This window comes from Camelus ferus, chromosome 6, assembly GCF_009834535.1.
Source record: "Camelus ferus isolate YT-003-E chromosome 6, BCGSAC_Cfer_1.0, whole genome shotgun sequence".
NCBI lineage: Eukaryota > Metazoa > Chordata > Mammalia > Artiodactyla > Camelidae > Camelus > Camelus ferus.
In genome coordinates this window covers 89,096,326-89,111,106 of record NC_045701.1, presented here as the reverse complement: position 1 = coordinate 89,111,106, position 14,781 = coordinate 89,096,326, and the positions used below count along the sequence as shown (strand labels likewise).

At 48.2% G+C, this 14,781-nt stretch overlaps 1 protein-coding gene across 4 annotated transcripts in view; it reads left to right on the top strand.

The window, feature by feature from the left end:
• The window catches only part of SETD3 (SET domain containing 3, actin histidine methyltransferase), a 68,334-nt gene that overhangs the window by 18,322 nt on the left and 35,231 nt on the right, over positions 1-14,781 (top strand). For 2 of the 4 annotated variants that reach the window (XM_032482605.1, XM_032482607.1), the window contains exons 5-7: positions 1,058-1,120; positions 1,872-1,944; positions 2,236-2,492. In XM_032482605.1, the coding sequence (XP_032338496.1) occupies positions 1,058-1,120; positions 1,872-1,944; positions 2,236-2,492 (393 nt within the window). The remainder of the gene's footprint in view (positions 1-1,057; positions 1,121-1,871; positions 1,945-2,235; positions 2,493-14,781) is intronic. The other 2 variants (XM_032482606.1, XM_032482608.1) reach the window with 1 other exon arrangement.

Below are 14,781 nucleotides of genomic sequence, written 5' to 3'. Positions count from 1 at the left end.
GGCAGCATGCAGCCCTCGCTCCCTCTCCCTGCCCAGCAGTCTCCCAGCTGACCACGTGGGTCCGGAGGAGCCTCCGTCTGGTGTTCTAGGTGGCCCCCGCCAGCTTGTCCTCTTGGAACCGTGCTGTTAACCAGTGAGTGGGGCAAGTCAGGTCACATTTCTGAGCCTTGGTTAGGAGACCGTAGATCATGCCTCGCAGGTTTTGAGATTTGAATGAAGAGAAGGATGTGGGCTCAGGTGTTTTGGGGGAGAGCACATAGGCCCTTGTGATAGACTGGCTGTGATAGGCAGGGTTGAGGATGTGGACCAGTTTTCTGTAAAGAATAACTGAGTGGCTGGAGGTACCACTTACTGAGATGGCAACAGCAGAGGTGATGGGAGAGGAGAGGAGAAACAGCCACGTGCTAAGGGACAGGTGCTTTTTCTCCACTCTTGGTCCTTCCTTCCAGATGAAGGGAGCAGCAGTCTCTTGATCTCCTCGGCCTCTCCCAGAGAGGAGGTGTGACAGTGTTTCATGGTTTTGGAAGAAGGAACTGGACTTAATCCTTTTCTCTGTGTGTGCCGGTTGCCACATGCATTCATTCCCTGTGCTCGCTCCACCTTGAGAGTTTTACAGGGCAGGCCGCACGTGGGGAGGCCTGTGGGGCTCCAGTCCTGCCTGTAACTAGGTGGGGGAGCCTGTCTAATTCTGGGATTCGGGAGGTGATATTTTGGGTGACCATCTGTTGTATTCTTGTGTCTCTTCAGTTGGTTTAGTTGGGGTGGAGGAAATGGATGTTATTTATTTGGGTCCCTTCAAACCTCCAGCAACAGTTTTGGTCAAGTTGTAGTTTACCTTTCAGTGACGCATTGATAAGCCATACACTGGTTTATTAGATAGCTGTTAAAAGCAAGTACCTGGCTTATACACCAGGCTTCCCCCCAAACCAGAGTCTCCTCCTTCATGATGCTTATAATCTATAGTAAGAGACAAGGCCCATGTAAAAATAATTTAAATAGTAGACATTGGTAGAAGGCAAGAGTAAACGAGATGTCACACGTTGTTCTCTTGTGTCAGACGAGAGGCATCGCCAGTGCGGACGCCACCCGGACTGTCACAGCTGTGGACTGTCTTCACTCTGTGCGTGGTTTTAAGTTTTTAAAGCTCAATTGAGGCATAATTGAGATACAAAACTGCACACATTAATGTGTACACTTTGATGAGTTTGGACACGTGCAGATGCCTATGATACCATCACCATAATCAAAGTACTGCTGTTCAGTGCGTGCTTTAAGCAGACAGATACACATACAGGGATTCCTGAAAAGAAACATCTTGTGTTGCCAAAATAATGTGATTAATACGTTGGGGAAAAATTTGTAATTAAAATACGGCTTGTGGGCTTATGTGCTTTCGCTGGTAAACACGCACTTTGAGGTCAAACAGGTAGTGGAAGGAGTGTTCCTCTAGCTTCCAGCACTCAACAGCAGTTCACGCTGGCAGACCAGGGGTTTTGTTGGAGGTAGAATTTTGTTGTGTTTTGTTTTTAGGGCTTAATAAAAGTACAACAAAGAATAAATAAACAGCTTTGCACTCTATCCCAAATTGTTATATTTGCTCCAAATTTAAGTGGAAAGTCCCTTTTTGGATTTTCTTCTTGGTATATATAGTTTTTCTTTGGAAACAGGATTTGAAACCATGCCTCTGCTCATTTAACTGTAACATAAATGTTTACATTGAAAATATATTTGATGGTTAGAAATGAAGTCCTAATAGGCAGGCCTTAAGTTGTATTTCATTGTGATTAGGTTTCTGACCAAACATACAGTTGGATTGAAAATTGTAACATGTTTTGAAGATTCTCCTATTTTCTCATTTTTTTTTCTCCTAGGCAGAAGAATTATTTTTATGGGTTCCACGAAAATTACTAATGACTGTTGAATCTGCTAAAAATTCAGTGTTGGGTGAGAATAATTTCTGTTTGTTCAAAGCAAAGCAAAAATGATAAAATATTAAAAATTTCATTTTGTGGCGCTAAGGGCTGTATTTGGTTGTTTTCTCAACTAGTGAAATATTCCCATGAAGTGTTTTCCATGCTTGTAATCTGACATAGTAGAATGTCAAAAGAAAGGGACACCTGGCTTTAAATGTTATAAGACTTTTGAGGTATTCCTGTAACTTTAATATACAATTTGAACGAACACTGTGTAGAGTGGTCTGTGGAACTCATGCCGTTAACTTCTGGGTTAATTCAGGGCCCTTGTATTCTCAAGACCGGATTCTTCAAGCCATGGGCAACATCACACTGGCCTTTCATCTGCTGTGCGAGCGAGCCGACCCTAACTCCTTCTGGCAGCCCTACATTCAGACCCTCCCCAACGAATACGACACCCCGCTCTACTTCGAGGAGGACGAGGTCCGCTGCCTTCAGTCCACGCAGGCCATCCACGACGTGCTCAGCCAGTACAAGAACACAGCTCGGCAGTACGCCTACTTCTACAAGGTCATCCAGGTGAGCCGCTGTGCACGACTGCCAGCATGTGGGACAGGGTGGGGAGGAAGGGGTGCTGGTCGCCTAAATGTGCCACTTGAACACGTTGCTTTTTAAGTTAAAAGACATCTAGTCTGCTGTGCCTGTTTTAACAGACACACCACTGAAATATGGTTTGAGTCTGTCTGACTTCCTCAGGGTCCAGTGGTAGTGTAAGCAGCACTGGTTCCTAAGTTACGAAAGTCACTACATTTTTCTGAGAACAAAAGGTTACCGTGGAATTTTGGAAGCTATACCGTCTAGTACAAAGGATACTCCATGTGTAAATTTTCCAGGAAAATGAAAGTCTTTTTGTGGGTTCTTCATATATATATATTACTATACATATATGTCAGTTTTACTACAAATATATAGTAAAATTGACAATTTGTGGTTTTCAAAATGTGCTGTGTATTATATTAATTTTAATTAGTTCTGAGTGAAAGTGTCCATAGGAAGCTCTACGAGGCTGTGAACGTTTGAATTTCTCTTGATGACTCCCTTCTGTGTGTGGGCAGTTCAGCCAGCCTTCTCTGTCCTTCCCAGTTAACAGCACTGACATGGCCGAGGGCCAGTGTCACGGGTCCCTCCAGCGCAGAGCGGGGAGTGTCTCAGCCTCCTGACTCTCTCATTTGCCCATGAATCAGCTCCTGGGCTGCTGTGCCTGAGATGTGGCGAGAGGGAAAATGAGCTGCTCCCTTTCCCTTTTCTTTGGGCAATTTGGCAACCTGAATTGAGCTTGATTTGGTTGTTCCTCAGATGGTCTGTCTCTGCTGTGTCATATTGGCAAGAAATGGTAATCTCATTTCATTGCTACAGGAAATAATGGATTTGTATGTGTGTGTGCCCGTCATATAACTTTACAGCATGTTTAGTGCACAAGAATATTACACCCAAAATTGTATCCTTCCCTATATCAAATACTTCAAATATATTTTAAAAAGATATGACACTTGTCTTCAAGTAGAAATCACTGTTTTCCTAAATATTAAACTTCAGAAATTCAAGAATTATCATACAGTATGTATATAGCATTTATTTCAAGTTTGCTTGATTAAAAAAAATATTAATGGGGCCAAACCACAACTTTGATTATTCAGTTAGTCTGCACCTCCCATCCTGCAGTCTAATGTGGCTCTTCGTGACCTGACAGGGTTGTGCCTTTATTCCTCATTCTTCATCCTGTATCTTCAGTGATTAAAAGTGAAGCTGACCTGAGCAGGTCTAAGCCTTTGTCATTTCCATTGTTAGGCAACAAATTGGAAACCAGCTCTTTTCACAAATGTGTTACTCAAATCGGGGCTGTTAGGTGGCAGCTGCCAGCAGCCTGTCCTGAGAAGTATCGTCTCTGTGGTCAGGTCGAGGATTCTGGATTGGTGCTGAGTCTCCTGACAGCTGTCTTGGCGTGAACAATCTTTGGATTTTTATACACTCACTGGTCTGTTTATTTCAGTATTAACGAAGTAGTTTTGCAGTTTTGCTTCAAGGTTCAGTGAGATTGTCAATGACTGTGAGTCACTGAAATACTCTCTTTGTTCAGATGGAACCGTTTTATGTTATTCTTATGCCAGATCTCCTAATAACCCCCTGAAATAAACCCCTTTAGATGATGCTAAGGTGGCTGAATTATACCACAGTCTAGGTAGCAAATAGTATTAGTGTGAACATCTCAGGAACTAAGGAACCTCCTAGAAATAAACTTTTTCTAAGAATAATACAATTGCCATATGACTAACCAGAACAATTTGCATAACTTATAATGGATACAAATATCCTTCAAAAAAAAAAAAACCACAGTCTTAAAGCATTAATGGATCTATCCATTATTCCCTTTTACTCATTTATTATTCCTTTTTTATTGAGAAATTTAATTAATAACTGTGAAACAAGGTATAGCCACATGCAAAATTCCCAATCAGATGCTGTCTTTTTGCATAATTAAGCCAATCTTGAGTATTTGAAAATAATGGTCATGACTTTTAAAATGGGTGAAGGGGGTTAAAAGGTAAAAAGAAAAAAACAGGTGCAGAATCAGAACTTTCCTACTCAAAGACTTCTGTCGGCCAAGGATGGCGAAGAGTATTCCTGCAAGACTAGGGACTGGAGCCAAGTGGCCCGTCACAAACTCAAAATTGCTTTGAAATCTCTTGCTTTTCTTACTTTTGGGTTTTGGTCTTGCGTTTTTAAGTATTAAAAAATTCATGCAGTTGTAAACGTTTGCTGTAGTTTGAAAATCGTGTGAAATGACTCACCATCAAGTCAGGCTGGCATTGCAGGGAAGCAGCTTGGCTTCTCCCGTGGCCCTATGTGCCGCTGGGTGTCGCCGGGAACCCAGTTCCAGCGGGGGAAGCTCGGCTTCCGCAGAGTCAATGCCATTAGCCCCAGGATGCGGTCAATCTAGGGGCGGTTCTTTTTCAGAAAAAGGAAATGTGACAGTCAATTAACATTAGTGAAAATAGGCAGCAGAAGGGATGATTACTAATTGAAAATACATCAGAATGAGCTTTTGCAGAAAATTTCTTGATCGGTGATTTGAGAGCCTGTTGGAACAGGAGCTCCAGGCAGCCCAGGAGGAGCCATGCTGCTGTGACAACCAGGAGGGTGTAGGCTGTGGAGTAGAAAGTTTTTGCATAAGGATTCATGACAAAGAAAAACAGATTTAAACAAAAATTATTGTTTAAATATCATATTCTGAATCTAGCTGTGTTTCTAGTCCCAGAATGTTCTCCTTGCTTATAGAAGTCTTCAGTAACAGTGCAGAGTAAACATGAACGTTAACATTACACTGCTGTTATTTTGTAAGCCTCCTGTTTTCTCACCTCAGTACCAGACCGTGCATCTTCCTCACGTGTGTCCCGGCTCAGATCCTGGGCGTTCGCTCCTTTTTACTACATGGATCACATCATCAGTGCACTGTCACTCGGGGGAGTGAGCAGGATTACAGCAGTTCATATTTAACATTTTCAGTTTGGTGACCTGCCCTTGGTTTGACCTTCCCTCCCGTCCCCTCCCCTCCCTTTCCCTTTTCATATCTCTTAACCTTTTTCAGGGTCATAGGAACCATCTTTCCAGAGAAAGCTGTACCTGTGGGCTATATCACAAACCCTAGCATACCATGTTGGGACCCAAATCCCAGAACCTGATTTGCAATTTTTCATTATTACTTCCAATTTAAAGTCATTTTCCTAGGGCCTGTACCGAGCTCTGCATCTGAACTGAAACTCATTCTTTTTCTTGTGAGCTGACCGCTCATTTGAAGGGCTGCCAGCCACAGCTCCAGCCACTGTCTCCTGATGCACCAGTAGTGTGACAGCAAACATGACTGAGTCCGTGTGTCCGGTGGCGGTCCCCAGCCCCTGGGAGAGGGACGCAGAAGCGGCGGCAGCCGGTGCAGCCTTGCACACCGCTCCGGGCTTGAGGGTGTTTGTTCTAGAGGAGCGGTAGCGCCAGTACTAACCTAGTAGTTCTAAGTTCCTGCAGGTGGCTTTCTCTGCATTGTGCTATTTATTTTATTTTTTCTCTCCCTCTCTTTGGTTGTTGTTGCCTAAAAACTAGAAGAAGAATTTCCTGTGCTCTCTCGTCCCAGCGTGTCTTCTTGGGCAACGGCTTTTTAGTGTGTGGCCTTGTTAGTTCAGGTTACTTTGTCTTTACCGTGTTTCACAGAGTTGCTTTAGAAGTTTTTCCAGGCCTCTGCTTGTCCTCATCTGTGCAGTGTGGCTCTGGCTTTATGATTCTTTAAGGTTTTTACATTACATCTACATTGTAATCTCCTTGAGCTGTGCAGAATACAGTGTGTCCTTTAGGCGTTCAACAGGTGATAGAATGTAACCAGAAGCCTCAGACTCCAGGAATGCTGCGCGCTACCTTGCACTGAGATCTAACACCTGCTGGTGAAACGTTCCGCTGCAGCTTAATGGTAGAGAAATGTCAGCACCCCAGCTCAGGAAGCTAAATTTAGACATTGTGGCTCAGCCACATGCTGGAAAAGGCTTGTGTGGATTGAGAACCTGAGTGGCAGTAGAATTTCTGTCAGTTTGTGACCTGGGGGCCCGGGGAGAGGAGAGGATTGATGGTGGGGGCAGAACTTGGCCTTGAAAACAGTTGCAGAGCTTCAACCTATAAAAATACACCCAGCAGACCAGGGTGTTCCGAAGTTTGGCTCCAAGTTGGGACTTCTGCATGCGGGACTCGTTTTGTGATAGGAATCCGTGGGAAGGTGGGGCTGGGAGGGTGGGGGAGTGGGACTTGGCTTAAACCCAACTTTGAAGCAGTGCGGTTGTATGAAAGGGAAACAAATCATATCTTGACTTAATGTAGGTGAGTGACAGCCCAAATATTTCACACCCATGTCAGTGATAAAGAAGTTAATAGATCCTGTGAATGTGCGGTTTGTTTAGTGGATAATCCCATCTAGTGGGCCAGGCGGGCGATGTGGGTGCTCGCGCGTCCCAAGGCTAAGAGCTGTCCTGGGGCACGAACATTTTTCTGTGTTGCTGAGACTGAATATGATGCTCTTGTAAGTAAATTCATGTGTACGGGGTTTGACAGAATAGAGGCATAGCTCTAAAATTACTATTTTTCCTTTGATCTTATAATTTAAGTGATTTATTCTACCTAACTTGGGTGTCCTCTTTTGTGTTGATCAAATTGGAGAGGTCCAGGGGAAGGGCTGTTGACGGAGAAGCTCATTTGTGCGTCAAGTGCTGTGAATTATGTTTCAAGGCAGGCGTCCATGCAGCAGGCTTCCACTTTTCCTGCCTCCCACTGCAGGATGGAGGCAGGGGGTGTTAAGTTGGCTATCCTCCTGGAGCAGGCAACTTCTCCCACCCTGCCAGGGCTGCACTTGCTGCAAACAGGGCCCGCCACGAGGCAGAGGAAGATACCACCTTTAGCTGCTGGCATCCTGTGGTAGTTGTGGCTGGGCGGACAGCTGCTGCCCCATTTCTCGCTGTTCTGGTCTCTGATAGAGCCACCCAGGAAGAGGTGGACTGCCAGAGACGGATGTACCTGTGTTTTCCTGAAGCTCACACTTGTGTAGAGAAATCTGATCATGCACAAGGCCTTCGGGAACGCGCATCAGATTCTAGTCGAACCCCCTGGGCATTAACGTGCTTTAAAGACTCCGACAGCCCGAGGCTCGAGGGCCATGTATGTTGGCATGGACTCGGGTGGGCGCCGGTGCCTGAGTGGCATGGCAGGGCAGGGCTGTGCGTGCATTTGGGGAACATCACCTCTTCCAGCGACAGAGCTGGTGGAGAGCGGGACATGGTGGGGAGAGAATGATGCCCCTTGACTTCAGGCTGTGCCGTGTTGGCCGGGCCTTACCCTGTCCTGTGAGCAGTGGTCTGTGCTGGGTGCCCCAGGGGACAGGCCTTACCGGGAGGGGGGAGTGGCTCCTGAGCGCATCGTAGGGACCTGTGGTCACTAACAGAAGATGCTGTGGGGGAACAGAGCCACCCCATCGGGGTGACTTTCCCTCCTCAGGGTTCTAGTCCTGACAGTCATCCTGTGGGGGGGAGGCAGGCATCCACCCTTCCCATTGCAAGTGAGCAGTGGGAATGTGGGGTGGCCAGGCCAGGTCGGAGCAGGCCGGCCAGACCCCAGCCCCCCCTAACGGGGGCTGGCGGGACGCAATCTGTCTCTCCGGCTCTTTCTGGTCTTACTTTTGGGACAAAGAAATTGTCTACTTTGAAGGGCAGAGCAGTCTTATTTAAAATCTCTCTTGGCTCTTATTTCATGGAAAGCTGCGCATGGCCTTCCTGACAGCGAGGTCGTCCCCTGGGCCTGCGCAGGGCACCTGCTGAGGTTTCTTCCAGTTCCCGAAGGGGCCTGTCCGGCCTCAGTCTCACTGTGTACAGAGGTGGGAGCGGGTCCTGGAGAGGAAGCCATGGGCCGCTAGCCTTCCCCTGACGCCATGATGAAGCTGGTGGTCTTCTCTCTCTGTCTTTTTAAAATTCCTTACCAATTCGACTTTTAATCATATAAAAAATTGGAAACACTGGGACTTAGGAAAATCACTCTGGGCTTGCATATTCTCTGGAGCGTTTCCAGTGCCTCTGTGATCTTTGTTAGCGCCTCGGGCTGTCTTGCTGAGACACTGACCCATGTCCTTGCTTATTCCTGAGAGCTGACCTTGAGCATTATTAATTTGGGTTAAATGTACGTGAGTATTGTCCTTATTTAAGGCTTCTAGTCTGGTAAATTATTCATTCTAAACATGCATTTAATTTTCACCGTTTTTATAAATGCTGCAGATACATCATTTTAAAAATCTGATTTGTGTTTGTAACTTTTTGCTTGTTTTGTATAAATGTTACAGCAGTTCAAATAGATACAGACTTCACCTTGGGAATCTGGTGTTCTTTGTTTCTTCTGTTTTTTCCAGTTTTTGTTTCAGCAGCCTTTCAGCGACTCAAGCAATGAAACACTGTTCCTCTGTATTCCTGGTTCTAACTGGGGAAAACCGTCCCTCGTGTCCTGTTGGTGACATGCACTCCTTGGCGATTAGTGGAGGTCACATTTGGTGGTGTGTCTGTACCAGGGGGAGGCGTGGCCGCCCCGCGCTCTGTGTCTTCTTGTAGAAGTTTTCCAGGTACAGATTCTGGGATCTCCGGGCCGCCGTGTTGCTGGGATGCTCCTGTCTCCTGCCCTCACCTGACCCGCCGGCTCTGCTTTCTGGCAGCCTTCCTGTGAACCACAGCCTTCTTCCCCTTGCTCATTGGGTTACCTGACTCAAGGTCCTGGGCCCCTTGAGAACAACTGACTTTGGTAATCAGGGTTAGGAATGGAAGTCCAACAAAGTGATGCATGTAGATTGCCCCCATCTCTTGCTTCACACGTCATCCAGGTGTGTGTGTTGGTGGAAGCACCAGTGTGGGTGTGGCCACAGACCTCAAGGTGCAGGACCTTCCCTGCATGTCCTTAGTGGTAGGACTCGGGAAGGAAAGGAAATTAGCATTTATGGCTACGCGGACTGTGTGTCTGGCACTGTGAGAGCTTTCTCGCCTTTTATTCCAGAAACTACTGCCTTCCCGTAAGAATCTGAGGCAGGTTAACCAAGTTAGACTCAGGAGAAATTTCCCGTCCCGTGCCCAGCTTGTTGGGGGTTTGATTAGTTCCCCCGGAGCCGGCACCACCCAGCTGTGCGGGTGAGGAGTGAGGCTGTGCAGCAAGTCAGGGTTGAGGCCCAGAGCCCCGACCCTAGAGAATGTTTTTCCCACTTCCCTTGTCTGTCTCCACAGACCGTCCTCTTTACAGTTCCTTCTACCCACCCCACCCCCTGCCCTACCAGTCCTGGGTCTTTCCCACAAGTCTGATCAATAGAACTTTTTGTGAAGATACAAGTTTAAAAACAGAAGAAGCTTAAATCTTTCTTGAAACCTGCTGTTCTTTAGTCCCGAAGGTCTGTATCCAGTGGTCACATTCCCTGTCCTCTGGGATGGGGTTTTTGGGTATTATTTTTTGTTTTGAGTGTGTGTGATAAAGCAGGACCCTGCTTCTGTGTTTTGAGGCCTCCGACAAGCACTCTTGGGGGAACCTCCTCCGAGCGGGTAGGCATGCCGGTGACCACCCGTGCTGGTTGATGCTGACGCCCAGGTTCCGCGGCTTCCCTCAGAGCTGCGCTGCGCATGCACTTTCTTATGACTGAAGAAATTATGGTTTAGGCTGCAGCTGTCCCTCAGCCGCTCTGGATCCTCCTCATCTTCCTTGGGGAGAACAGTTGCCGTGAAAGCAGGAGGAGGAGTAGAGACAGTGGAGGAAAGAGCACAGGCAGCATCAGTGATCGTATTATTAGTGTAGGATTTTTATCGCGCTAGGCCGGGGCCTCTCACAGCTGAACGCAGCCACGTGGCCGGGACGTGCCGGCCCCTACGTTTCAGAAGCACGCGGAGGAGCGAATCGAGCTGGGCCTCCGGTGAGTGAGTTACAGACCCACATCAGGGAGACGGTGAGGATGGTTGCTTGAACGGAAGGGTTGTTGAGTGAGTCTTCTCAGACTGGGGATGACGGCCCTGGGTGCTCTGTTGCCCTTGTTTTATGAGGTGCCGTCGATGAGACGTGAGCACAGGCCCAGCCCTCTGACTTCCCTGGACTTGGGAGCCCAGGGGCGGTGGGCTCCGCTGCCAGTGCTCGTACATGTTCGCCTTCTGCATTTGCACCGCATACTGACCCCTACAACTGGTGCTGGCCGACTCGCTGATTTGAGTATTTAGTGCTTCATTCTCGCCCTGGTGGGTTAGACCCAGTGGACCACATCTTTTACTGTCATAGAAGTTTTAGAGCAAATTTCTGCTGGGCCAATTATCCAAAAAAGTGCCCATGTGATGCAGTCATTTTAAAGTAGCCTTGCCCTGCTGTCCTTGTAGGATTCAGTGTCCTGGGGAAGAAGGAATGCCTCCTCCTGTGTCTGAGCTCATCCCCACTGGGTAAACTGGTCTGGCTAAGTCGGCGTCTGAGTTCCCTTATCTGCAGGAATGAGACATGGGTGCTGGCCGGCCAGGCTGCGTGGAGACGAAGAAGCTGGCTCCTCAGCGCGGCCCAGCAGACGGGTTCCAGCCCTGCGCTCCTCTGCGGGGTCTGCCTAGCCCGTCCTCTGGTCTCTGCTAGAGCACGGTCCCTGCCCAAGGTCCGAGTTTACAAGGCAGCCCTTCCTTCCCAGGTGAGCAGACTGCTTAGAGAGCCATTCCTTATATGGAGGCAAAATATGCTTTTCTGGAACCTTCATCTCATAGTTTTTTCCCCCAACTTTTAGAGCCAAAGAGTAGGTTTCGTCTTCTGCCATGAGTCCTCCTCTCTGTCTTCCCCATTTCATTCCGCAAACACCTCTCCGTGAGATGCAGCTGCTTGGAGTCAGCGGTTTACAAGGTTGATCAGAAGCTTGCATTCTGGGGTCTGTATAATTAAGTCAGTAAAAAGTGAGATTTAAGGGCACAGATTTAAAAAAAGAAAATCATGGAAGTTCAGAGAAGGAAGAGCCTTTCTGGCTGAGAAGCGGAGGAGGCCCTTTTTGTTTTCTGTCATTTTTCAGCGGGAGCAGTGGTGACTGGAGATCGCCTCGGACAGGCCCCGGCCCTCGCTGCCCCCGAGCTCGCTGTGCCCTCTTCTCCTGAAGCGCGTCAGTGTCTGTCTGCCTGCCTGCCTGACCAGGTGTTAGTGCACCGGGGTGGAGGGGCTTTATTTCATCTGCAGCGGGCAGGTGCCCAGCGCGCAGCAGGTGCCCAGGCACGATTTGCTGAGTGAATGAAGCCACCAGCCAGCAGCTGAAACAGCGGCAAACAGCATTGAAGACAGCTGGTCAGACACAGGGCGTCAGCTCGCTTCCTCCCGTCAGCAGCGAGTGAGAGCTGTGATTCCTCTTTACCCTGAAGGAGAGACCCACTGAGCCCCAGGGTGGGTGTACTGGGCTGGGTCGCAGGTTGGGACCAGTTCCCGGAGCCCGTGCTGTCCTCCCTGCCCACTCAGGGTCCAGAACTCACCCATCTGTCACTCACTCACCTGCTTAGGGCTCTTCTGGACCCTGCAGGGGCTGGGAGTGGATGTCCACTGTGTTCCTCGGCTTGATTCTCCCTCTTTGTGGGCATGTTGTTTGCTCCCTGTGTCCAGGCCGCCCTCTGCTTTTCCGTGGTCTGTCAGAGACCAGCAGCAATGACTGTGGTCACAGGTACCAGATCTTTCAATATTCAAGTCAGTTTTTTTGTTTTGTTGTATTTTTGATCTGGAGCATTTTGGACTTGTTTAAAGTGGCTGGGGGCTGGGGGGGTCCTTTCTCTCACTTCAGAGTTCACCTTCCTTCCAGTGATGACCGACACCCAGTCCAGGCCACTGTCCTCCCTTCCAAAGGGTCTCTCCCCTCTTGACCCCTCCCGTCCAGCTCTGTGTGTGGAGCTACAGAGATCCTTTTTTAACATAAACTGCACTGTACCGCTGGGTCCCATGACACTTGGGATAAACTCAGAAGGTCAGGGCTGCCGAGTTGGCCCTCCTCCCCGTCTTCAGGTGCATCGCTGGTACCCCTTCCTCCGCATCCCTGCAGCCCACCCCCCTGGCTGCAGTCAGTTCCCCGGTCTTATGCAGCCTCTCGGCCGCAGGGCTTTGCCGTCTGCTCGCTTTCTGCAGGGACTTCCCCTGGCTCTGTGAGTGGCTGCCTCCTCCTCAGTCTGTTGGTTTCAGCTCAGATGTTGAAGGCCCAGTGAGGCTTTCCCTCACCGTAAAGTAGATCTCCTTATCCTCCGAGTCAGTGTGTTAGTCAGGACTCTTCAGAGAAGCAGAACCAATGGGACGTATGCATGTATTTAAGAGGAGATTTCTTTTAAGGAATTGGCTCACACAATTTGGAGGCTGGCAAGTTCAAAATTTACAGAGTGGGCTGGAGACCCAGGAAAGAGCAGACGTTTCAGTTCACGTCTGAAGGCTGTCTGCTGCAGACTTCCCTCCTGCTTGGGGGAGGTCAATCTTTGTTCTCTTTGGGCCTTCAATTGATTGGATGAGGCCCACCCACTTTAGGGAAGATAGTCCACTTTACTCAAAGTCCACCAATTTAAATGCTCCCCTCCAATAAACACCCTCACAGAAACATCCGGAATAATGTTTGACCAACTATTTGGGCATGTGGTCTGGCCAAGTTGACGTATAAAATTAGCCATCACAGTTAGTATGCTGTTGATTTATTTCATAGCACTCGTCACTCTCTGTAATTGCTTTTTTAAAAGATTTTTGTTGAAGTGCGGTCAGTTTACAATGTTGTGTTAATTTCTGGTGTCCAGTGTGATTGCTTTTGATTTATTGATGTGTTGACTTACTGTCTGTGTCTTCCCCTGGAGTGACCTTGCTCTCCAGGTCCCAGTGTGGCCCTGCTGCCGGCACAGTACCCAGCACACAGGTGACTCGGGCAGAGCTTGTTCAGTGGGAGCCGATTGCCCTCCAGCTCCCCACGTGTGAGTCTCATGTGGCTGGGCCCTGGTGCAAGGTGAGTGACCGAAGTCCCACCCGTCCTCCACTCCGCATGCCAAGTCCCTGCCGAGCTGCATTCACAGACTGGCAGCTTTGTCTAGTTTTCACAAAGGTCCTTGTCAAGACACTGACCTTGATGGGAGCCATGTGAATGAGGACTGTCCCAAGTCCTACAGAACATGCCGTCGCTCTGCCTAAGACTCCGTGGCCCTGGACGCCGTGTGCTGGCCTTTCTTCCTCTGTCTTCTAAGATGTGAAACTTGCAGTGAGGAAGGAGTTTCAGATCCTCTGCTTTTAGCAGACTTAATCAAGCAGCTGTACACGTGACTGGTTTATATTCTCTAGGGCTACTGTTCTTTTCTCTGTTTAAAAAAAAGATATTTTCCGAAAGATGAGGTCACGTGAAATGTACTGAGCAGCACTGTCCGCTTCTGGTTTTATTTCATTCTCACCCGGTGTTTGCAGCCAGGCTTTTAGAGGGCTCAGATCCCGAGTTCTCTGCAGGTGTACTCTGGGCCGGTTTCCATCACCTTCCCACTGGATCTCCTCCTGCTGCTGTGTTCCGTCCGCTGTGAGTCCATTCCGCCAGGGCTTCCTGATGGCCCTGGGACTTGTGTCTGCTCCAGTGACCCACTCTCCTCTGCATGTTGGTGTGTGGCCATCTGAGGCCATATCTATTCCTCCTGACCCTCTCCCTGACTGTTTCCTCCTGGAAGTGACTGGCCATCTTCACCTCACATATGACTGTAGCAGAATGCCCTACAATTACTGACAGTTTAAGCCCGAGTTACAGTTTTGGAGGCTGTTACTTTCAGGCCCACCGTGTTCTTTAGTCCACCTCCAGCTTTGTCACGGGGTACAGTTTGGGTACTTTTGTCCTTTCACAGATTGATTTTATTCTTTCAGCTTAAAAGAAAAAGTGAGTTCTAAATATTAGTAATTGAAAACATAGCATGGGTATCATGTTTCTTTTTATTCACATTCAGCCTCATCAGGGAAAAAATTATAGTAGTATTCATTTACATTTTTTAAAAAGTCAAATAACTACCTATTTAAAATATCTCTGAATGCTTGCTTCTGCCCCAGTTTGGTGGTAGATGCTGTAAGAAGATAGAAAAGTAACACGAGGGCCTTGCCTTCTAGGAGGTTACAGTAGAGGCAGGAGGAAGACAGCTGGCAGGAAATGATGAAGAACAGAAGTGATGGACTGAAGCGGTGACCACTCCCTGAGCTCCGTGATGCCTGGGGTGCCAGGCGGTACCTAGGTTGGGGCCTGAAAGCCAGATCATCTGGTTGGGGAGGGAAATACCACCAGCAGAGG